Genomic DNA, 25,393 nt, shown 5'->3' with positions numbered 1-25,393 from the left:
GGTTGGGACAACCAATTTCAAGAGTGAAAGCCTGCTTTGTTCCCCTCTGCCTTGCAAAGCAATAAGCTATTCTTTTCTACTTCACCCAAGCTCTGTCTTGGAGATTCGATTTTGCACTGGTACAGGCAAGCAGGGGCTTTCTCAGGTGATCCTAGTGGAAAAGAACCCACCTGCTAATACATGAGACTCAGGTTCAATCCCTGAGTCTGGAATATCTCCTGGAGAAGGCAATAGCAACCCACTCCAGTAATCTTATCTGGGAAACCCCGTGGATAGAGAAGCCTGATGGGCTATAATCCATGGAGTCATAAAAGAGTCGGACACAACTTAAGGACTAAGTGACAATAACTCTTGAGCTTTCAGCAATCAACAATAATAAATAGAGCTTTTGGCATCAGCATCCATCAATCAGAGCAACTGGTTGGTTTCACTAAAATTATCAGCCCTATTATACAAAAACCAATAAGTTATTAAAAGTAGACCTATATAAGATGGTTATAGCATTATACCCAAATAAATTATCCAGCACCACAATGTGAGCTCCTGTAAAACTTACGAAAGAGCTTACAAGAGAAAAGGGTAGAAATGCAGAGCAATGCATCTTTTTAAAAATCAGAGTGCATATACTTTCATATAAAGGTCATTTGAAAATCAAAATCATTCTTATTACTGAAGACATTATGCCAAAAGTTAGAGAAAGAATACATATGGGTCTTTGATAGTACCCCTGGCAAGATACCTTGTGTTGAATGTAAAAAAATAACAGCATGCTACATATCAAGTCTCATCTGTCGTCCTTTCTGAAATTTGCTGAACAGCTCAATCTACAATTTTTGCTAGGGGAAATCAAAGTTCCCATTGACCTTATAAAGTACACTTATTCTTCAGAACTCTCTTACTATTCTATGAAAAAAGTGAAAGTTACTCAGTTGTGTCTGATTCTTAGGGACCCCATAGACTGGGGCCTGCCAGGCTCCTCTCTCCATGGGGATTCTCACGGAAAGAATACTGGAGTGGGTAGCTGTTCCCTTCTCCAGGGGATCTTCCCAACCCAGGAATCGAACCTAGGCCTACTTGCATTACAGGTAGATTCTTTACTGTCTGAGCCACCAGGGAAGCCCAAGGGTACTAGAGTGGGTAGACTATCCCTTCTCCAGCAGATCTTTCGGACCCAGGAATGGACCCAGGATCTCCCACATTGCAGACAGATTATTCTTTACCGGCTGAGCTACCAGTAAGCTATTCTATAGTTGGAGCATTTTACCTATGAGGGCTTCTCGGCAGTCTGAATTGAAAAAACTAAGTTTCAATGAGCAATTATCTGAGTTACTAGGTTCCTAATTTAAATTTAATGGCAACTATTGAAACTAATCTTGATTGATGTTTTCAACTAAATAGATCATAACAACAATAAAATAAAACAGTCTGGTTAATTTTTCAAATCATCACTACTCTCAAATGCAATTTGGCACAGTGCTTAAACACATGGCCCTTGAGAGCAGGATTTTGTCTGCAGGCCAAACCTGGCCTTCAGCTTACTCATGTAAATAAAGTTTTACTGGAACACAGTCAGACTCATTCCTGCACTGTTTTTAATTGTCTATGGCTGATAATCCACCAAAGGAAGAGAGCTGAGTAGTTGCCACAAAGATCACATTGCAGGAATAAGCTGTAATATTTATTCTCTGGTCTTTTAAGCAAAAGTTTTTTGACCCTTGCCCAAGCCTTTAATTATAAGATTATGCTATTACAAGAGAAGATACTTTGAAGTTGGAGTCTTTTTTTTCTTTTTAATTTTAAAAGTAGTCAATAATGGATAAAAATGTGATCGCCTGGTGTCTGTACTTACATCCATAAATTCCACATTGGCTTTGGGACCAGTTGTTTCATTAAGGATCTTAATAGCCACAGGAATCTTCACTGTTTCTCCTTCAGGGACCCAAATACCCTTTGTGGGGAAAAAATTTTCACATTAAATCTATATTAACACAGATACAACATTTAGATCAGACACAAAATTTGATTTAACCAGTCATGTGCTTTCATTACCAGAAAATGAGTCACATATATATTCTGCTTTCAAGGTGTTTACACTATTATAAAATTCATTTGTATACATAAAAAAGGCTTTAAATAGTTAAAAAAAAAAGAAAGAAAAAATCATTGAAATATATATAATAATAATATTTGACTTGGATGATATCATCAATTTCTTATGACTTTGAGAAGGCTGTTCTGATTTTTGAACTTCAATTGTCTTATTTGTAATTTAGAAGACTGGGCTATATAATGTTAGTGGTTCTTCTCAGCTTTAATATTATCTAATTATTCTGTAACTAAAAATACAATAAGATAAAAAAGCACATTCTCATGTATCAAAATTCTGATTGATTTAAGAATTCATGTTCTAAAGTGACTTTTTAAGAATTAGTTTTAAAAGGCAAGTACTAAGGAGTATTGAACACATATTAATTTGTCTATATTATTTAATACTATGTATGTACCAAGGATTTTTATTATTTCTAAAGTAATATAAAATATTTACATTAGTCATTGCAAGTTTTATTTTCTTATAGAAATATAATATGAACAACATCTATGTATTGTGGGAAAGTATAAAATAGGTAGAGTTTGATTAAAGTATAATGTTATGTTAAATAACAGCATTTCTGGGTAAACAATTCAACCATTTAACTGAGGACAATAATCCTGATAATATAGGAATGCATGAAATATACAAGAATATTTTTTTAAGTGTATCCTTCCAAAGGCACACAGAAGAAGATATGAGTCTACATGTAAAAAAATCTCAAATTTTAATTTATTAGCCTTGACATTAGAAACCTCTTCTAAGGACAGTTTTAACATTAAAATGAATGGAAGACAGCAGCTCCACTTCCTGTTTTTCTTAATACCATTTGTGTAATTATAAACATTTTTGAAACTTTTTCAAATAGTACTTCTATGCTAAAATATATATATGTTACCCAAAGTGGTAATAACATAGAGGATAGAAACATAGGAATTATTAAAAAGTCAAAATATTAAAGAAAAAAAAAGACTTAAACCTTTAGAAGTGAATTTAATAGTGAATAGGGAAATCCATCTGTCAAATGCAAAATAATAGGCCAAGCTTCCTATATTACAATTTTTAAAAAATGATTAATGTAGAAATGGAGGTGGAGAAGCCCAAGGCCTGATTTCTTGTTCATGGCACTCAAGTGGAGAACATTACTCAATAAAGTAACCTGAGAAGCGGTTACCTTATAAAGATATGGAATCAATGTGAAAATATCTCTAAAGTATACTTTCAAAATAAGAAAATAAATTCACTGTAAATTAATTTTTGCTGCTTTCAAAATAAGTATAGTCATATAGTCATTATTTTCTAGGCCCTATGGGATCAAAATTCAACTATATTGATACCTATGATATTGGTTCAAATATCTTATGTTTAGGCACAGCATTACTCCAAGCAGATGGAAAAATTAACTGGTAATTGGCTAGGCAAATTTGCATTTCTGTGGTCAAGAATAATTCTTTATAGTTTAAGATAGCATGTCCTCATAAGAACTAACACTTTTAATTAAAACTTAAGGTCAACTATAAACACTGTAGGCATAAAATTTATACATACTTATGGAACTTTCAAAAAGCTTTTAATAGAAGTAATTTCAATAAGTGTACACCACTCTTGGACAATGGGCAAATAAGTGTTGCTAATAAAAAATTATTAATAAGGCTTTATTATTAAATGTCTAAATAATATTTTTCCCTGCCAAGATTACTAAACAACATTTGGTCTTGAGTTATACAGTATTCATGATTTACAACAAAATTCAATTTCCAGACCATATCATCTTTAAAAACATGAGGGTGATTATATACCAGGTACATTTCAAGATTGAGTTACTTTTAAAATGGAAGCCCATATTTTTCTAACGTGATATAATTAAGAGAAACAGATAAGATAGTTTGTGTCTTTGAACATACAAAGATTTTGAAGACCAGAAAGTACCAAGTCAGCTAATAGTTTTAAATTTAACTGAACAAAATATGCAGAACAGGAGATTTAGAAACATCTGCAATTGACCATAGAATTAAAGTTTTATTTTAAAGAGATGAGATTATTTTGGTAAACTCAGGAGAGAAAATTAAGGTTTATATTCCAATCATTAATAACTTCCATTAAATAATTCTGCTTTAAATATAAAAAAACAACATTTTAAGATGCAAAATTATTAAGATCTGACCTATTTTAGCTGATATATTCTTAAAAATGTAAGCTTGCATATCACTTTAAGACATTTGTCAAAGCAAATTTTGGTAATTGAAGCAATGGACATTACAAAAAGGATTTAGTATTATCAAACAGAGTTCCTTATTCTTGTTATTTACAATTAAAAATAAATTTCACCACAATTAACCTTGGGCTTGGCCTTTGAATTGGTTTTGTAATTAAGTTAAATAAGTAAACATACAAATGCCTTCATTTGTACTCTCCCTTTCCAGAAATATCTCTCTTATTTAAAACCCATGATGTTACCCTCTCCTTCTATCTAACCTGAACTTTACAAAGTCACTTTTTTAGTTTGCATATAATGGTGAAGACATTAATACTGGAAATTATCTGTTAAATTATAAATGTTATAAGGTAGGCAAAAAGTGCTTTAGAAGTGTATTTCTGTGTGTTCTGAAGAGATGGGCTAGTAGGGTCCAGATGGATAGGTCTTTGGATTGTTGACTTAAAAAAATGCACATGAGAGGTGCAACTAAGTTTTATTTAGGGCAAAATGAGGACTAAAGCCCAGGATACAGCACCTCAAATAGCTCTAACAAACTGCTCCAAAGAGGGGGAAGGTCAGTATTTATGTGATTTTGGTGGAGAGAGAGTACATGCAATTGAGCATGTATCTTTCCAGAACATTTCTGCTAGTTTCATGAAGCCTTTTCCTCACTCTGAAGCATTTTACTACTTTTCTACATATAAGGAGATGTAAGAATTGGGTTCATAAACTCGGCTCCTGAAAATACCTACCTGAAGACCTGTTCTGCCAGTTTTTCCCTGAGCACAGATTGCCTCATTTCTGTTCTCCACCCTAAACTCCTTTCAGGGGATGCTGAAAATCAGCAGCACATGATCTAATGCTTGTAGAGATGTGTTTCCTGCTCTTTCATGACTGTCTCAAACCCAACTTGGTCAATACAAATTAATGAATTCATTTGTGTAGCAACTTCTCAATACTATAAAGATTCTTCTCATAGAATATTAAAAAGGAAATTAGGTTGGCTAGAACAATAACTCTGGCTATTATTTAAAACAAGTATGAAACAAAAGTGAAACTAACTGATGGTATGTGTTATTTTTTACTTACTTTATAAACAGTCCCAAAAGCACCTGAACCAAGGACTTTCACTCTTTTGAGCTCAGTTTCTTTCAAAATACGAAGTTGAGCTTGATTGGGCGCTGTGCCACTGGGAGTTAAGGGTTCTACCAGCTACAAAACAAAAGAAAAACAAAAAATACAGGTTATACAACTTTCAATCCAGTAATCAGTGTTCCTCTCTCTTTCTGTCTGGTTTGCTTTCTCACAGGTTAGAGACACACACAAACCCATTTTAGATTGACAAACCCTATGTATATAAAATGTATCACTCAGCATTCCTCTAACCCTACTCTTTCTCTATTGATGCTCTTCACCTGAGTGAACACAAGTAACAAGTATGTACCTTAGTCTAAGGGATGTTTTTTCCCCTATTTTTTATAAAAATCTAGAGACTAATTGCCTGGAAAATCCCATGGACGGAGGAGCCTGGCAGGCTGTAGTCCATGGGGTCTTTAAGAGTCAGACACGACTGAGTGACTTCACTTTCACTTTTCACTTTCATGCATTGGAGAAGAAAATGGCAACCCACTCCAGTGTTCTTGCCTGGAGAATCCCAGGGACGGGGGAGCCTGGTGGGCTTCCATCTATGGGGTCGCACAGATTCGGACACGACTAAAGCGACTTAGCAGCAGCAGCAGAGACTAACAAGGGGCTTTTAATTCTACTTTATGTTCCTTCTTTTGGACAACTTCAGCTAAGGTTCAGAGATTTTACTTATTCAACTGTACTCTATCAAAGTTTTTTTTTTAATTTCAGGAAATTTAATATAAAAATTAAATAATTTTTTTTAAATTAAAAAAGCTACCTTTTTTTTAGCATTTAATATCTTTACCAAGGAAGTCAGGCAAATACATAAAAAAAGAAAAAAACAAGCTAGCACAGTGTCAATAAACAAACACAGTGTTTCTAAATTTTTCACGTACGTGTAAATTACTGGAGGGTTTTGTTAAAATGCAGACTTTGGTTTAGTAGGTCTGGATTTGGGGCTGAAATCTTCATTTTTATAGAACTATAGAAGATGCTTCTTTATGATGTTGGTCCTTGAACACATTTTAAGCAACAAGGCCCTAGAATACCTTCCAGGTTAAAAATTCTAAAATTCTATGAATTGATTCTAGATCATAAATGAATGCTATGGAATGAAGAGGAATAAAATAACAAACGGGGAATGAGGTTTGCTTTTTTGGCTTCCTAAAAGGAGGTAGACTTTAAAACTAGTCTTGAGATAATAAACATGGATGGACAGGGGGGAGGATACTGTCACCAAGAACAGTTTAGACACAGCCTCAGGAAGAAGGAAGAAGGTATGGAAGAGACTAACACACAGAGAAGGACAGGTCTGAAGGATGAGATCAGGGTGGGCGATGCCAGATCCGGAAGTGGGCTGGTTATGGGGCAAAATTAGGCTGATAATTTTAGATGTCATAGTTTAGATGCCATTGCCAGAGAGAATGGGTAAGCAGGAGAAATGAATGCAAATGCGTGCCAATTTCTTATGTGAAGAACACCACCAATAACAAAAATGTAGACAAAAGAGAGTCTCCAGATGCCAAACAGTCTATACTGAATGTTAGAATTTTAGAAATTTATCTATGCTTGAGGGAAAAGCAAGTGAGACAAATAAGAGCTTTTTCTTTTTTTTTTTTTAAAGTTAATAAAGGAATTAAACTTTAAATACAGACAAATAGCTTGTTCTTTCTCAGCATAAGGAAATAATTAAGGGCTACTCCTACTCACATTGTCTTGAAAACCACCACACTATTTCAAAATGTCTGTTTACAAGGCTAACTGCAGTGTGGTCCTCCAACTTGGTTATTATTATAATGCTCCTGTGAACATCACAGTCTACTTAATTAGCTGAACAGGATCATGAATATAAGTAACGGTTAGCAAGAATTTGGGAAAAATGCTAACAAATATCAATAAAATTAGGCTTTTTTTAACAGTTTGACAATACACTTCTATTTCATTTTCAAACTTAAAATGTAATAATGCATATAACTGCATTCAAGTCACATAAATCTCAGAAGGAATCACACAAGTCTTTATTAAACCTGAAAACAAAATCTCCTATAGAGGATTATCTTCATTTGAATCCTGCTATACAGAATTTGTTTGGTAGATTTTGATATATATACTATGTGTGTAATAAGAAATTTTTATAAATTATTTCTTAAATTACATGCAAAAGTCATACAAAAATCATATGTAAATTTGGGAACTGGATTTTTTTTGCACTTTGGGTTAGATACACTTAATATATATATGTGTGTGGGTGTGTGTGTGGATGTGTGTGTGGACTCTCTATATAGACATGGGCCTTTCAGGTTGCCCTAGTGGTAAAGAACCTGTCTGCCATTACAGAAGACGTAAGAGATGTGGGTTTGATTCCTTGGGTTGGGAAGATCTTCTGGAGGAGGGCATGGCAACCCATTCCAGTGTTCTTGCCTAGAGAATCCCATGGACAGAGAAGCCTGGCAGGCTTCAATCTATAGGGTTGCAAAGAGTCTGACACAAATGAAGTGACTTATCACATAGCATATATAGACTTATACTATGCAATAATTTCATACTTTGAAAACTTCACAATTCACAATTCTACTTGAGACATTTAGTCCTCTGCAATTTTCTTAAGTATCATCCAATTTTTTTTTTTACAAACACATTTTTCCCCAGGAATTTAATATATCATTAAAAGGAGCATAGTTTTGTTTTGTGATGCAGTATGATAGAGTTTAAATCTGTGGGGTTTTATACCACTGCTGCCACTCATAAGCTTAGAATGCATTTTACCCTTCCTGGCCCTTCATTTCACATCTGTAAAGCTGGTGTAGCAATAATTACCTTAGAAGATTGTTAAAGGATAAAATGGTATATAGCATAGATGAAAAAATTTGGAACGTTATCTGCCATAATATAGGCAACAAATCTGTCACTTCAAGGGATAGGATTGTCTTTCATTAATATATTTTTAAATTACAGCATCTATAAAAACATTAAGCTTATCTCCATCTCAATAAATGTATGTTAAAAAAAAGATTTCTTACTTTTATGTATGCAACAGAAAAATAGACACTGTGGAGGAAAATGGTTTGGGGAAAGCGTATCAATTTTAGAAACCTTCCAACTGCACATCAAGTTTTAACGACTTTCACCTCTGAGGCAAGATTTCTTGCTTCAGTAATTGAGAATTTAAGTTGATTCTCTTAAGAATTCCTCTTCTGTTTAGGTGGTAGAAAATCATAGTTATTTACTTTTACTGAGAGAAATAAGGGAATTCAAAATAATCTAATTTTGCCCTAAGTGATAACTTTCTATTTTTTTAAAATATAGAATATACTTACAAAACCAATTAGTGTGCATTTATTTAGTAATGAAATGCCAATTTGATGGGCATTCTTAGAAAGCACTGTATTAATAAAACAAGACAAACAACTCTTTTCATAGCAATGAGCTATGAAAACGCACAAGGTTAAGAGACAGAATTTGTCTTCTATTTATTCAAGAACCTAAATATCTACTGCTATACCAAACCTTCCATTCTTCTTCAACTCTAGTTTATTTACTTCACTTTTCAAGATTCTCTCAGTGACTGCTCCAAACCGGCCATATGAGAGAATTCTGCCTGCCAAACTTTTATTCATGTTCACATGTACAAAGCTGAAAGTGATCAAGTTGGGTCTTCTGCATCATCCAGCTTAAGTAGAAATTGTTACTGTGTTCAGTCTGTGTCTATAACTGACTACTGAATGCTTGAACAAGTCTATTGATAAGACAGCCCATTCTAATCTCAGATAACTTCCATCATTAGAAAGTATTTCCTTACATGTAGCTGTATAGTAGCTTTCTGAAACTGTCATATATTTCTTCTATCTAGATCAACTTCTAGAGGAAAAGAGCTAAAATTTAATTCACTATCAGTGTGAGAAACTTATGAATGAATGAATATTCCCATTCCTCTCAGTGTTAAGAGGAAGTCAGACTGCTACACTGACAGCAATAGCAGAGAAGGCTGTCTCAGTACAGTTTTGCTCTTAATTGTTCAGACAGGCATGGGTATGTGTATCGAGAGACAGAGGTAGGATTTAAGTTGAGAAAGCTATGGTTTAACACACATTCTTCTGCAATTGCTTTCCCTCTGATAGCCTGTATGCTGAAAATGATCATCTTGCATGTCAGAGAACTCAGTGTGGCAATGTAAAAGAAATTATAATATTCATGGGTAATTTACATATTCACAATAACTAAATGCACAATATTAAATGCATAGTGTGGGAAGGTCTAAGCTTTATCCTGAAGCTCGTCTTTTCACTGATGCTATAATGAGATCGGTGGCTACCCACTGAATGACCCTTAATTAAAGCATAAATTGTTTGCCTATCTGGCTTTATTTTAGCCAAAATAATCCTATCTCTTGCTAACATTTTCCTGGTTCTGTTACGAAGATATATTCTTACTCAGGTATTTTCTGTATCTCCTACTTTGATATACTAGAGTTTATTAATGGACCCCTGGCCCCCAAAGAAACAGATCTATCTTTTCCCAATATGATAATTTCCTTGACTCTTGCTATTTGCCCTCTTCAAGTCATGAGCCTGCCTTGACTACATTTATTATATACTCTGATTTTTCATCAACTTTGTATAATAGAAAGTAGAAAATATTAGTCGTTCAGTTGTGTCCGACTCTTTGTGACCCCATCATATGTCCATGGATTCTCTAGGCAAGAATACTGGAATGGGTTGCCATTTCCTTCTCCAGGGGATCTTTCAGACCTAAGAACTAAACCCAGGTCTCCTGCATTACAGGCAGATTCTTTACACTCTAAGCTACCAAAGCATACTATAAAAATATAAATCCTCAGCAAAAAAAACAAATAGAATTTTCACCTGGATTAAAAACTGAATATCATAAAAACTTTCTAACTCTAATGGAAATCCCTAAACACATGAACAGAAGAAATGAACATCTCACCTCTGTTTCCAGGAATCTTCTTAAGGCTCTTTTCTTTTTGATGCTCTTCCTTCGAGCATAAACTGCAAATGTTAGGCCCACAATGACCAGGATGAAGAGCCCACCAATGACTCCAGCTGCAATTAGAGGAGTCCTGCCAACCAGAATGGAAAAGAGAATAATAAAAGTAAGAGAGAAAAGACAGAAAAAGAGAAAAGGATGGTTGTGTACCCACATATCACAAGCCTAATCAGTTAGAAGAAACACAAACAAAAACGCATTACCTTTTCTCATGGTAAAAACTGTACTTTTTTTTTGTTGTTGTTTTTGCTTTGTTTTTTAATAGTAAACCATGCACAGACAACTAATCTTTGGGGATGAGCAGCCACAACATGCCATTTGATGAAACATGTAAAATCTGATAACAAAATGAAGACCAAATGCCAAATTTTTGATATAGGATCACTTTAAATTGTTTTACTTTTATCTATAAAGAAGAAAAATGCATTTAAATAGTATTGTTGTGACATATGCTACTATTTTCAACATTTTCTCTAAAGCAGGCTTTCTCAACAGTGGCACTATTGACGTTTGGGACTAGATACCTGTTCATTCTGGGGACTGTCTTACGCATTTTAGGATGTTTAGGAGCATCCTCATCCTCCATCCACTAGATGCCAGCAACACTCACCCTCTCCCCAGTCATGCCGTTGTCTCCAGACATTGCCAAATGTGTGTCAAAATGACTGCCAATTGAGAACCACTGTTCTAAACCAAGAATGAGTCGTTTGAGGACATATGAACCCCATGCTTCTGACATACAAAGATACCAACAGAGAGATGCATTGACAAAGTGTTATTTCAAACTCTGTCAAGGGCAATGCTGTTGGGAACAGGGGCAGAAGAAAGATGAAGAATTGGGTCAGACAGGTTTTCAGAGTTATGACTGGAGTAAGCATTATTATCAAAAGCATGACTAAGCATCATATACCCATGAAAGAAGTCTATACATTAAGTATTAAATAAAAATACATAAACAGCATTAAAATAGAAAGACATTGACCAGAGATTTTTATTCTTAAAATGTTTCTCTAATATATTACTTACTAAGACATGCTTTTTAAACTGATCACTGTTTGTTTTCTGCTTACTTGAAAAGTTATGTTTATGGTCTTAACTTCTTGTCCTAGAATAGATTAGTATCTGTATGCTTCCTGTGGTCAGTCTTGAAATACATTAATTTCATATGCCATATGAAACAGTTCAGAGTAAAACACATATTGACTATGAAGTCATGATAGATATCAAAACTAAAAAAGACTTCTCTGAATGCTCATGTTTTCTATGGTAAAGTGTTTTATGTTTTATATTACTATTTGCAGAAGAACTTATTTTATACAGCTACACTATTAGAAAAAAAAATATTTCTTGTTCCTGTAAGATAAAGTTTTGCTCAAAGATCAGAAATAATGAAAGTGGATGATCCAAAATAAAATATTTAAATTTTAAAGAGCTGTTGGAAAAAAAATTCTAACTTCTTCTGTAAATGAAGTCACATATTTTAAACATTGTAACTGTTATTGTCATATAAAACTGCAAAGAAACCTTAAAAAGTGGTTCATCCTAAAGGTTGTTGCCTGGCGGTTCAAGTCCTTCAGCACATTGAAATGTTGCTATAATTCAATCAGATTTCCCTAAATGGAATTTTCTAAAGATATAAAAATCTATGCTGAGAAAATTACACTACAGTATGGAAACAAACTCATCATTGTAATGCCTTTTGGTATGTGTAAGATCACATTTTTTGGTATTCCAGTTAAATATGCATTTTAGAAAACATTTTAAGTCTTCAAGGCATATTTTTCAGCTCAAGTGCCTAATACATCTCTGAAAAGTCACTACTATAAAAAGAGTTACATTTTTGTTTCCTTAGCCCAATGTTTTACTGTAAAGGATTTATGCATGATTGAGAATAGTCTCCAGCATTTTGTTAGCTGTAGATTTGAACTAAACTCTAATTTTCCTCTACTTATCCATTTTGCAGAAGAATAAATGGTATGTATTTATGAAAGCATTTGTCAATGTCACTATAAATTAAAAGAAAATCCTCTATTTTTTTGTCTTTCATTTTAAGAGGGATCATTTCCAACAGAACAAGATTCCTGACTCTACTTTTTTCACCTAATTCAAATGGATATTATTTCTACTTAGTCATGGCAATGAAAATAAAACATTTAAAAACTCAACAGACAGTAATTTCTATGATTTTCTAGTTAGCTTTTACTTTTGTTGTTTTCCTTCAGCAGTTCCTTGGTTGATTTGCATTCCTCTAGTTGTTTTCTTCTTTTACCACTTTGCAGGAAAGGGAGTGTTACAAACAATCCAAAGATGCAAAGAACTAGAGATTCTGCACCTAAAATTCATGCATAAATTCTTGTTGGATGTTTAAAGAGGCCTAATTATTATTTCAGCAGAAGTTACTCTTGAAAAATTCAAAAAAAAAAATTAACCACAAGGAAGCAATTAAGTTGAAAAGCAACAATGTTCTATAAGAAAACTTGCTTGTATTTTTAATAAGTGAATATGATAAAAGGTACTGATTTTGACTAAGGAGATTTAATATTAATTAAAAAACTGACGTGAAATGTAACCCTGGCCTGGACTCTAGCTTTGACAAGCCAGCTATACAGAAATTTTTTCGGTAACTTGAGAAATTAGAATATGGATTTGATAGTAGATGAAATAGAACATACTGGCATGTAAAGATGTAGACCAGAAATCAAACAGACTGAGCTAAAACACAGGAGTCACTAAATCAGAAAAAAAATTCTTATACACATATACATATATGTGTGCAAAAAAAGATCTGGAAAAATGTACAATAAGACACTAAATGGTAGTTGTTTCTGAATTATATGACTCTAGCATTCTGATTTTTTTTAATTTTTACTATTGAACATTTTTCTAATATTCTCCACTGCGTCTTCCCTTTGAAATATAGGTTAGAGAAACTTAAGACAAATACAGAAAAAATAAATCTTTGTCTAAAAGCTTAGTTTTACAATAATAGCCTTGTTTTCTTTCTTTTTTCTTTTTGAATGTTTACTTTGCATTTTTTCAATTAAGATTTCATTTTGCTTTCCCTGTTCACTTTTATGATCTAAGTACTTCTGAAGGTATTTTCTATTCATTATAGCTTAATGTGTCTGAGACATTTAATTGCCACTATGTTTCTTACAGATTAACATTATATTTTATAAGATCAATCTAATTTGAAAAGTTATACTACTTCACATTTCGTACTCCCCCGCAATTTTGATGATTCCTAGACATTTGTAGGTGTAGGATCGATGCCCTTTTTTTTCCCCCTGAAAGTTAATGCTTCACTCTTTATAAGAATCCTTTGGATAAAAGGGATATAGTTACTTAAGTTGCAGTTTTAAATTGTTGTGTATCTCCCTTAGGTCTAGTGCTGACTATTGCCCACTCAGCTATATTCCTGAAGTAGAGTGTGTTCCTCTTACATATGGGTCAGAGTAACCTCTCAGAGGCTAAGATGTGACATTAATGAAATCATACGGGTCAAAACCAAGAGATCGAGAATACTCTGCAATCCCTTATCTGTAATAAGAGTAGTGCTTGTTCTCTGTCTTTTGTCTGTCCATTAAAAACCTTTGGGATACCCTGAAGTATACAAGATAGGGCATGTCAAGCGACAAGTGTGAGCTTTTACTAAAGGGATGCTATCAGATGATATTTTATCTTATTCTGCGATTTTAAAATAGTATAATGAAACTGGTATCTTCCATCTACTCATAGAAACTAATATAATGAGGATTCTGAGTCACACATGAACGTGACTAATTTATTTAAAAGCATATAACTTGGATTTCACAATTTCTTTTAGAAGTTCAGAGACAACACTATAAATTACTCTATAATCTTGAATGCAATTATCTGTTTAAAAATTGTATACTGAAGAGTAGTGTCTCCCCAGACTACGCTATTCATATAATAAGATGTATTCTTATTAGTCATTAGTATATTTGAACTATGCTATTCCTCACTGGAGACTATAAAATGTGAGTGAATCATGGAACTTGATTTTATAAACATCCAAATACTTTCTTTCACTGATCTGTTTCCTTTCAGATAACAAATCAGAAACAAAATAAAGTGAATATAATTTATGATTAAAATTCATATGGTTTTAAAACTAATGATTACACCAATTTTGTTTCATTTAATGTCAAGGGCAGACTATTCTACAAAATATGTGCAGTGGTATTTTCTTTAAAATTGTAAACTTAGTAAGACTGGTACTTTAATATACTCACTGTGCTGTGCTGTGCTAAGTCACTTCAGTGGTGTCCCTATGGACCGTAGCCCTCTAGGCTCCTCTGTCCTCTGGAGTGGTTGTCATTTCCTACTCCAGAGGATCTTCCCAACCCAGGGATCAAATCTGTGTCTCTTAAGTCTCCTGCCTTGGCAGGCAGATAAGATTCTTTTGTGTTAATTTCACCAAATAAAAGGATTTTAAATTTATAACATAGGCATATTTTTCTTTATTGCTTAAGTATAGAATAATTTTCAATTACAGATAAAGGAATCAATCAGAAGTTCTACTAACATAACACGCTGATGATATAGTTTACAACTCATGGTATTGACTTTATATCAGAGAACTCCACTTTTAGAAGCTCTAAATTAAACAATTTGAAGTCAGATCCTCAGAATCCTTTGGATCAGACTTAGGGCCATAGGGCTTCCCTGGTGTTCTAGTGGCTAAGATTCCACACTCCCAATACAACGGGCCTGGGTAATCCCAGGTCAGGGAACTAGATTCCACATGCTGCAGCGAAGAGCTTGCATGCCAAAACTAAAGATCCCCGAATACCACAGCTCAGCCCCAGCACAGCCAAATAAATATATATACATATATATATATATATATATATATTTAAAGCTTAGGGCTGCTTTATTTTCTGTCCATGGGTACTAAAGGTGTTAAACTGATTTTTTTTTTAATTTAGACAGAATTATAAACAAACAAGTCTAACAAGCTAATTAGATCATTTTAACCATTTTTGAATAAAAAAAGTTTAAATGAAAGTGTAAAATAATGCCTCTAGCATTATTACTTTATGTTTACCTTTCAAATCTTCACAATTTTTCCTTATAGTGTTATATCATGCTGGAAAAATGTTTTCACCTCAGACCAATTTGAGTTTTATTAGGTTGGTGAAAAGTAATTATGGTTTCAGGTTGTGAATTTTAAATTATAACTAGGCTCAAACACATCTTATTAATCAAAATGGGAACTATTACAATCAACACATTTTTGACAATAAAAAATAAGTTTGTTTATTCCTGTAGTGTAAAAAATCTGTGCTTCAGGATTCGACAAACTCTTGGAAAGCATTTTCTGACTCCTGCTGGTTGTCGAAGCGTTTTCCCTGCAAAACACTGTGGCGATGCTTGAAGAAGTGGTAGTCGGTTGGCGAGAGGTCAGATGAATATGGGGAATGAGGCAAAATTTTGGAGCCCAATTCTTTCAACTTTTCAAACGTTGATTGTGTGACATGCAGTCAGGTGGTGTTGTGGAGAATAATTGTGCCCTTTCTGTTGACCAACGCCAGCTACAGGTGTTGCTGTTTTAGTGTATCCCATTGACTTACTGATTTACTGAGTGTACCTCTCAGATATAACGATTTTGCTGGGATTCAGAAAGCTGTAGTGGATCAGATGGGGACCACCAAATAGTGACCAAGACCTCTTTTTTTTTTTTTGGTGCAAGTTTGGCTTTGGGAAGTCTTTGGAGCTTCTTCTTGGTCTAACCACTGAGCTGGTCATCACTGGTTGTCATACAAAATCCACTTTTCATCACATGTCACAGTCTGATCAAGAAATGGTCTGTTGCTGTTGCATAGCATAAAAGAAGATAACACTTCAAAATGATTTTTTTTTGATTTGCGGTCAGCTCATGAGGCACTCACTTATTGTGCTTTTTCACCTTTCCAATTTGCTTCAAATGCTGAACTATCATAGAATGGTTGACATTGAGTTCTTTAGCAACATCTCCTGTAGTTGTAAGAGGATCAGCTTCCATGATTGTCTCAACTGGTCATTGTTAAATTCCAATGGCCAGCCACTGCGCTCCTCATCTTCAAAGCACTCATCTCCACAAAATTTATTGAACCACCACTGCACTGTACGTTCACTAGCAGTTCCTGGGCCAAATGAGTTGTTGATGTTGCAAGTTGTCCCTGCTGTTTTACAACCCATTTTGAACTCAAATAAGAAAATCATTCTATTTTGCTTTTTGTCTAACATCATTTCCCTAGTCTAAAATAAATACAAAATAAACAGCTAGTAATCAGTCCTTAACAAAAAATATAAAGTCAGAAATGCTCATTAAAATGGTATAACATAACAACATATTAAACATTTAATATGTATTCCAATATCAAACAGCAAAGTTCAACAATGCAAAACCACAATTACTTTTTCACCAAGTTAATAATTATATGTCTGCCTCTACTAGTTGGAAGAGCAGTACCACCATCAAATAACTCAGTTTAAATACGCTTAAGTATACATTCTTCACCAAAGATAATGAGAAATAAACACAGCAGGAACTACCTAGTCTTTCTCAGATTTCTGACATCTGACATATTTGCCTCTGAAAGTGAAAGTGAAGTTGCTCAGTTGTGTCTGACTCTTTGCGACCCCATAGACCCTTACCAGGCTCCTCTATCCATGGGATTTTCCCGGCTATAGTATTGGAGTAGATTGCTATTTTCTTCTCCAGGGGATCTTCCCAACCCAGGGCTCGAACCTGGGTCTCCTGATTGTAGACAGACACTTTACCGTCTGAGCCACCAGGGATCCTATTTAATACTCTCATGAAATCAAATACTTTTGAAACAGTGCTCAGTTGTGTCAGACTCTTTGTGACCCCATGGACTGTAGCCCTTCAGGTTCCTCTGTCCATGGGATTTTTTAGGCAAGAATATTGGAGGGGGGTACCATTTCTACTCCAGGAGATCTTCCCAACCCAGAGATCAAACCCACGACTCACGAGTCTCCTGCATTGGCAGGTGGATTCTTTACCACTAGTGCCAGCAAACAAATTAAGCACTGGCAAAACATATGCCTCACTTAGGCCAAGACAGTCTCAGTTTGTACCACTGTTAAGTACCAATAGAACCCCATTCACTCTCAAAAGTACACTTTTGTGAACAATAAATTAAATGTTTGTCCTTTGATAAATACTTAGCACCGTTTAGAGAATCTAGGACACTTCCAGATAACTCATTACATAAAAAAGTGAAGTTGCTCAGTCATGTCCAACTCTTTGTGACCCCATGGACTGCAGACTGTAACCGGGCTCCTCTATCCATGGGATTTTCCATGCAAGAATACTGGAGTGGGTTGCCATTTCCTTTTCCAGGAGATCCTTCCAACTGAGGGATTGAACCCGGGTCTCCAGCATTGTGGGTAGATGCTTTACTGTATGAGCCACCAGGGAAGTTCCTTAACTCCTTACATATATATGTATAAATAAATGAACACATACACATTCATACAAGAGTACCTAAATATTATCAAGTTTCACCTCCTGGGAAGGTAAGTTAGTTACTGCCTGTAATAAACCATGAGAATCCCATGGACAGAAGAGTCTGGCAGGTGTTGGACAGAAGAGTCTATGGTGTTGGAAAGAGCCAGACACACAAGTGACCAAACAACAACAACAAACCTACATATAACACAAAGGGATGCTTCATACGTTAGTCAGAAGTGATGACTCTTGTAAGCTTTTATCTTGTTTTAAAAATATGATTATATGACATTGGTTAACATCCTGTATCTTATTTTTCCTCCAAAAATGTTATAGTAATCATCAGACAAAAAGCATGAATCTATCATGGGCCAGAGGTTAAATGTATCCACAGTAATAGACTACATTTCCTAATTTGCTTTTTAAGGGTAGTTGATCAAAAACATCTTGACTCTTTACTGAAAGAAAATTCTTAGAATCAGTTGCCAACTGAGATAAATAATACCATTTCACAAATAGGACCATTTCAATATTAGTTATGTATGTAAGCAGTTTAAACACAGGAAAGTGAAAGTTGCTCAGTCATGTCCGATTCTTTGCGGCCCCATGGACTGTATAGTCCATGGAATTCTCTAGGCCAGAATACTGGAATGAATAGCCTTTCCCTCCTCCAAGGGATCTTCCCAACCCAGGGATAGAATCCAGGTCTCGCACATTGCAGGCAGATTCTTTACCAGCTGAGCCACAAGGGAAGTACAAACACAGGAAAAGTTCTGTCCAAATAAGAGGAACACAAGATTTGACTGCCATTAGGTACTCATTGGTTTTACGACACTTGTCACTAACAATTATTTCCTTTTTCAAAGGGAAATAATCTAATATAAATGAAAACATCAAAGACTCTTTCTATCTTGATACAGAACTGTCCCCTTTTATAGAGATATACCAGGGATTTATTTGGTCTTAAATACTGCACTTATGTTCAAATAATTTAAATAGATTGACTATAAGACTTTTCATTCTAATACTTGTGTATTTTTAATTAAAATTTTCTTCTTACATACATTGTATACTTTCATAGTAACTATGCAATATAGATAGATCTTATAACCCCCATATTAAAAATAAGAAATAGACTCAAAAAAGGTAAGATACTTAGATAAGTTCAAACATAAATAGTAATGCTAACATTTTACATCTTGTAATCTCAAGTTCATCAATTTTTCACCTATATTAAGTTGTCTTTCTTTCTAAAGATGTTTCATTAGAATTGCTTTAGAGAAGAGAAATAGAATTAATCAGATTTTTCTTCAATACTTATATTTGATAATAGAGAATATAAAATACACATAAATTTATTTAGGAGTTCTAATAAACTCTTTGATTTTATATTTAGTTTTTATTTAATTATATATTTGATTTTACATTATCTTAATGTTATAATTCTCATCACACTGGCACTTTCTTTGCATTGCTATATCCATTATGATTCATGTCTATTAAGTCATTTCTGTGCTTATTGACAATTATAAGTGCTTTAGTTCTTAACTTAGCTTCATTTTATTTTCTCAGTGAGAGAACAGTTAACAGGATTTTGAGGGGATTAAAAAACTTGAATTTCCTAAAGGAAAAGCAAAGACAAGCAGAATCTATCACTCTGGTGATAGTCCTTACTGCACTGTTCATCTGTTCAGTCTTCCCCAAAGTGGTTCAGATTTGAAACAAGAGATCTTGAAACGCTAGAAAATATTGAAATTCCCCAGAAGACAGTTTAAGGGTTACTGCCTAGGGCAAGGAGAGCCATATTAATGTGTGTGTGTGTGTGTGTGTGTGTGTGTGTTTTCTTTTTCCCTTCCTGTAAACTGCACTTATCGGACCCATAATTCTCCTTCGTCTATAAATATGACACATCTTTTGTTTTTTGAGCAAATGGAAGTGATGTGGATAAAACTCTGAGGCATTCATCAGTTGATAGTTGTAGCTTTTATTTGATGAGACCTAGAGCATTACAGTATATTACCTAGGGTATTACAGTTTCCTTTGATTAGGATTTGAGATTCCTCTATTATATCTTAAATGTGACCAGAAATGTAAGTGCTTAAGCAGATGAGGCAAAATATACTGTCCCTCTTCCTAAGAAAATGAGTGTTTTTTGACTTTTCACATGTTTAAATAAATGTTTTTCCCAGTAAGTTTTCAATATGCTATTACATATTATTCAAAACACAGCATTACAAGGTATTTCAGAAAAGATTTTACCATTAAACAAATATGTAAATATCACTTGGATTATGTCTAGAATTAGAACTGAAAAAAATTCTAATAGTTTTTCAGTGATTCCTTCCTTCAATTTACAAGTAATATTTATACCTCTCTATGAGTTTTTGTTTGTTGCAATTTTAGGAAAGCATACAAACCTGCACATTTGATTTTTGAGGCAACTATTCTCATGATTAAATACACAATCCTAAGAGTACAAATAACCGACCCATGAATTTTACACCTTTGAATTGTTTTCAGCTTTGCTGAAGTATAATTGACAAATATCTATGAATTGTTACAAGTAAAATACTGAAAGAGAATTAGATAAGAAAGAACTTTTAGCAGATTTGTATAAGAGCTCAGGTAAATTTTCTGTCTATAGAGTTGTGTGTATGTATTGTGTGGTTTATACTTATTACACAATACAATGAATGTTCATATTAGTAAAACACTTTAAACATCATCTGTATAGGTAGAATAGAATATATACATATGTTTAATGAAATGAACATAATTTTTTAAATATTTAATTGCAAAATACAAGATCCACTAAACACTGCTCTATCCCATTACCTATTCTTCCACAGGAACTAAAGTAGGGGAGAAGTAAATCATTATAGGCATGATCCTTTATTCTCACTTATTAACATTTTTCTTCACTTCAAAATCTCCATTCATTCTCATCACTGTAATTTCATACACCTATGCTACTAATGGGCATAGGTAGCTCAGCTACCTATAGCTACCTGTAGCTCAGCTGGGAAAGAATCCACCTGCAATTCAGGAAATCCCCGTTGGATTCCAGGGTCACGAAATTCTCCTGGAGAAGGGATAGGCTACTCACTCCAATATTCTTGCCTGGAGAATTCCCATGGACACAGGAGCCTGGAGGGCTACAGTCCATGGGGTTGCAAAGAGTCGGACACGACTGAGCAACTAAGCACAACACGATACACGCTACTAACAGAGATCACAGACTATAGAAAATTGCATTTATCTTTATCAAAACATCACATATTTGTGTCAAGTTTATTGGGCACAGTCATACAATACAGATTAAACAGCCCCATTTTGAGAGAATTTACAAGTTAATTTACCTAAAACTTTGATTTCTTTTTCATTTTACATACAATTATGTATATAAAACATCTTTGATTTTTAATATGTTTATAAAGCACCCCTTTACTTGCCTTAGACTACAAACAATTTTTTTTATGAAATACACAAAGGGAGTAAGAAAATGTCCTTGAAAAAAAATCACTCTTTTCATTTAGATGACATATTTTCTACTTATTTTGCCCTTCTGGCAACCTTTTGTCCCACTGAGGGGACTTGCACACATTAATGAGAAGCTAGATGAAATGACAAGGGAGGAGACTTTAAGAACAGCTACAGCTATGGGGAAAATGCCAGGATTTTGGACATCCATGTGGGATCACCGAACATTTTTTCAGGATTGAAAAACAAAGTTACATTTGGCATGTGTTTTATATGTGTTGTGCTTAGTAACTCAATCATGTCTGACTCTTTGTGACTCTTTGGTTTGTAGCCTGCCAGGCTACTCCTCCATGGAATTTTTCAGGCAAGAATACTGGAGCAGGTTGTCATTTCTTCCTCCAGGGGAACCTGCATCTCCAGAGTCTCCTGCATGGAGATGGATTATTTGCCAGCTGATGTGTTTTATATGTGTTATATCAACTAATTCTTCTAATATATTGATTATTTATGTTTGATGAATCTGAGGGAGGTTATAAAACTTGCAGCAGGTCTTAACCACTTAGCATTCTAAATGGTTAGTCATTTTGAATCTTGTCTTGTTTTACTCTAAAACCTTTCCTGTTTTCATTAAAATATGATTATAAGAGTACATTAGAAAGATTATTCCTCTAATACACTAGATGGATAAGCCAGGAAATGAAGACTAAATAACTATTTCAATAGTTCTTATTGGTGGCAGTGAGGGACAGAGTAGGGAAGTAGCGAAGATGAAGTAGAGAAGTATTTACAACAGCAGAAATATACATCCAGTGCATAAACCTGATGGTGAAGAGAGACAAAGGAGGAGCCAACGATGACAAGACTCTGGTGCTTGGGTGAGTGGAAGGTTGATGATTCCCATTATGGGTGTGAGAAACAAAGAGAAAAAACATTTGGATGGAGAAGTGGTGATTCCTTTGGTTCTATGGATTTGAGGTGCTGAACAATACAAATGTATACTGTTATCGTTTCAATATGCCTTCAGATTTCTGTGTCTACTTGTTCCTCTTCTAATGTCAACACTTATACTATGCTGATTTTATTAATAGCTTCACATTTTTTAATTAAAGAGAACCACATAATGCCATTTTCTTGAAGCATTTCCAATACTGTATTTTTTCTCTGGGAATGCTAAAAAAAAGAAAAGGAAGAAAAAGGTTCAAGGGCTTTTGGCATCATCGACTCAATGGACATGAGTTTGGGTGAACTCCGGGAGTTGGTGATGGACAGGGAAGCCTGGCATCCTGCAGTCCATGGGGTCGCAAGGAGTCGGACACAACTGAGTGACTCAGCTGAACTCAACTGAAGTAACGGGCTTTTGTTTTCATTTCTGTTTTCTTTCCTCCTCCTTTTCCTTTTGTTTCCCTGATAAACTTATTTTGGAGCTTTGTTTCTCCAAAGTTTGGTAAAGTTTGCTTATCAATCTATCTTTGTTGTAATCATTTGAAAACATTCATTTTTAATGTAATACACATCTAAAATAGCTAATACATTTAAAAATGTTATTTATACTATTATACCAGAGTTGTTCTTCCCATTGGGTAAGATAAGCTGAAACTAAGCACCTTTGGAAGTCTATACAGATCTTTGTTAATTCTGAGTCCTAATGATACCCCCTTTTTAGAGAGTTGAACGTTTGGTATTAAAGAAAGTTTTGTAATTGAAAAAGGTAGCTAAACATAATTATTCTGGAATATGCTACTTCATATTTTTTTTTATTTTATGAGTTTGCAATTTTCACTGGAACAACCTTGTTTTTAGATATAAAGTACTAAGTGCTAATAAATGGCCTCAATTTTATCGCCATCTCTGTGACCCAATTCATTCCACTTTGCTATCATAAGAATATCTCCTCTTAGCACTATGTGTCTCTTTTATACACTCTCAAATTAAACTTATTTAGGTGTTTATAATTAATTTTGTGCCCTCTTAATTACTGAACTAATTCCCATTACATCTTAGGTTTTCCACTAAATCAGTACTTGTCAAGGTCACCAACATTTTCCTTATTGACAAATTAAATAAAATTATACTTAGGCATAATCTATCCCTTTGAGGGCAAATATTCTTTTATTTCTAATCTATAACATTTAGTTCTAATATATCCCATTATCTACTGAATTCTAGTTTAATTTAGCTCATCTAGGAGTTCTAGAGTAGAGGTGCCATGTTAAAGTTTACACACGAGCAATGTGTAAATTTCAAATAACTTTAGGGATGTGTACATATTCAGAGCTTAAAGGTAAAATAACAAAGTTTCTACTTTTAAAAGTACAGATATATATCCTTTAAGTGCTGGAATTATGTCACAGGAGTCCTTATATTTTTGGGAGGCTATTTGTCTCATGAAAACAAGAATTAAATGAACATTACATGAATAAATAACTGAATGAAAAATTCTATAAACATTTAGATATTTTTCATCTTAAATCAACCTTTAAAATCACATAAATATTTCAACAATTTTAGAATTTTCTATATATTTTTAAACTTAACAGAAGTGTAATTCTAAAGTACTTCTAGTGAAAAGATAATGGGAAAAGTTATTTATTTCGTGTTTCTTGAACTGAAGCTAATATACATGTTTAATATTTGCTTATTACTGAATTTAAGGTAATAAGCAAAATATTTTCTCCTAAAAGCCGTGAAAAGAATCCTTGGATCAGTTGTTATTTTTGTTTTCTTGTAGGAATTTGGTTTATCTCTCACCCTCACCACATGCCTACATACCTGCGAACTAAGTCGCTTCCTTCATGTCTGACTTTTTGCAACTCCATGGACTGTAGCCCATCAGGCTCCTCTGTCCAAGGGACTCTCCAGGTAAGAATATTGGAGGGGGTTGTCATTTCTTTCTCCAGAGTATCTTCCTGCTTCCTGACCCAGGGATCAAACCCACATCTCCTAAGTCTCCTGCTTTGACAGCGGGGTTTTTTACTACTAGCACCACCTGGGAAGCCCCCTCACTCCCACCATACTGTGTCAAATTGACTAACCCAACTGTCATTCCTAATCCCCTGTTCCCTAATAGCTTCTAATTCAGGGATTTTTAAAAAGCTCAACAATTTCCCCAGTCTCTCTATATCCTGATGTTAATTTAAAAAAAAAGAAAAAGATTCTGGCCAATGAGAGAAAAGCAAATGTTGGCTAAAAGATTTCTGGAAAAGGACAAGCACAACTGATGAAATCTATCCCTCCTCCTCTGTCCTCAGATGTAATGCTAGAGCTGCAGCAGCCATCTTGCTACCAAAATAGAAAGATAAGAAAATGACATGGATTCTGACCCTGATGTTACTGCTCCATGGAACCAAAGGCAATAGTAGCTCCCACACTTATAGTCTTCTCTGTATTTTAAAGACTAACACATAAACCTATTTGTTGAAGCCGCTGACATCAGGCTTAATTTCCACTTGTCACCCAAGTAAAATCCTAAGTGTAAAAGGAATGATGTCCAGATTTTCCAAGTTTTCCTTCCTTACATGTGTTGAACTATCAAATACTTTATCTCCAGATGATCACATTTTTAAAAACAAACGACACAGATAACTCTTCCCTTTTCAGGTAACAGTTAATAACCCTGGTGTTTCTATTGAAAGTGAAAGTGAAGTCACTCAGTCGTGTCCGACTCTTTGCAACCCCATGAACTGCAGCCCAACAGGCTCCTCTATCCATGGGATTCTCCAGGCAAGAATATTGGAGTGGGTTGCCATTTCTTTCTCCAGGGGATCTTCCTGACCCATGGGTCGAACCCGGGTCTCCCGCATTGTAGGCAGACGCTTTACAGTCTGAGCCACTCTGCTTAAGTATCAGTCTCTTGGTCATTCAACAGGCTTTACCTGCATCAGCCTTGACTGAGCACTTTTATTGTGGGTTGGGTGGGGAGATGCCCTATACATTTACAAGTGATGCTAAGTTGGAGAAGACTCTTGAGAGTCCCTTGGACTGCAAGGAGATCCAACCAATCAATTCTAAAGGA

The 25,393-nt window shown here is 34.5% G+C and overlaps 1 protein-coding gene across 4 annotated transcripts in view; it reads right to left on the bottom strand.

The window, feature by feature from the left end:
* The window catches only part of ERBB4 (erb-b2 receptor tyrosine kinase 4), a 1,297,156-nt gene that overhangs the window by 242,812 nt on the left and 1,028,951 nt on the right, over positions 1–25,393 (bottom strand). For all 4 annotated transcript variants that reach the window (XM_005676493.3, XM_005676495.3, XM_005676492.3 and 1 more), the window contains exons 17-19: positions 10,362–10,494; positions 5,376–5,498; positions 1,850–1,948 (exon numbers count right to left, since the gene is read on the bottom strand). In XM_005676493.3, the coding sequence (XP_005676550.2) occupies positions 1,850–1,948; positions 5,376–5,498; positions 10,362–10,494 (355 nt within the window). The remainder of the gene's footprint in view (positions 1–1,849; positions 1,949–5,375; positions 5,499–10,361; positions 10,495–25,393) is intronic.

Source organism: Capra hircus, chromosome 2 (genome assembly GCF_001704415.2).
Source record: "Capra hircus breed San Clemente chromosome 2, ASM170441v1, whole genome shotgun sequence".
Classification (NCBI taxonomy): Eukaryota; Metazoa; Chordata; class Mammalia; order Artiodactyla; family Bovidae; genus Capra; species Capra hircus.
Note: the sequence above shows the minus strand (reverse complement) of the source record. Positions and strands in the feature narration are given on the sequence as shown.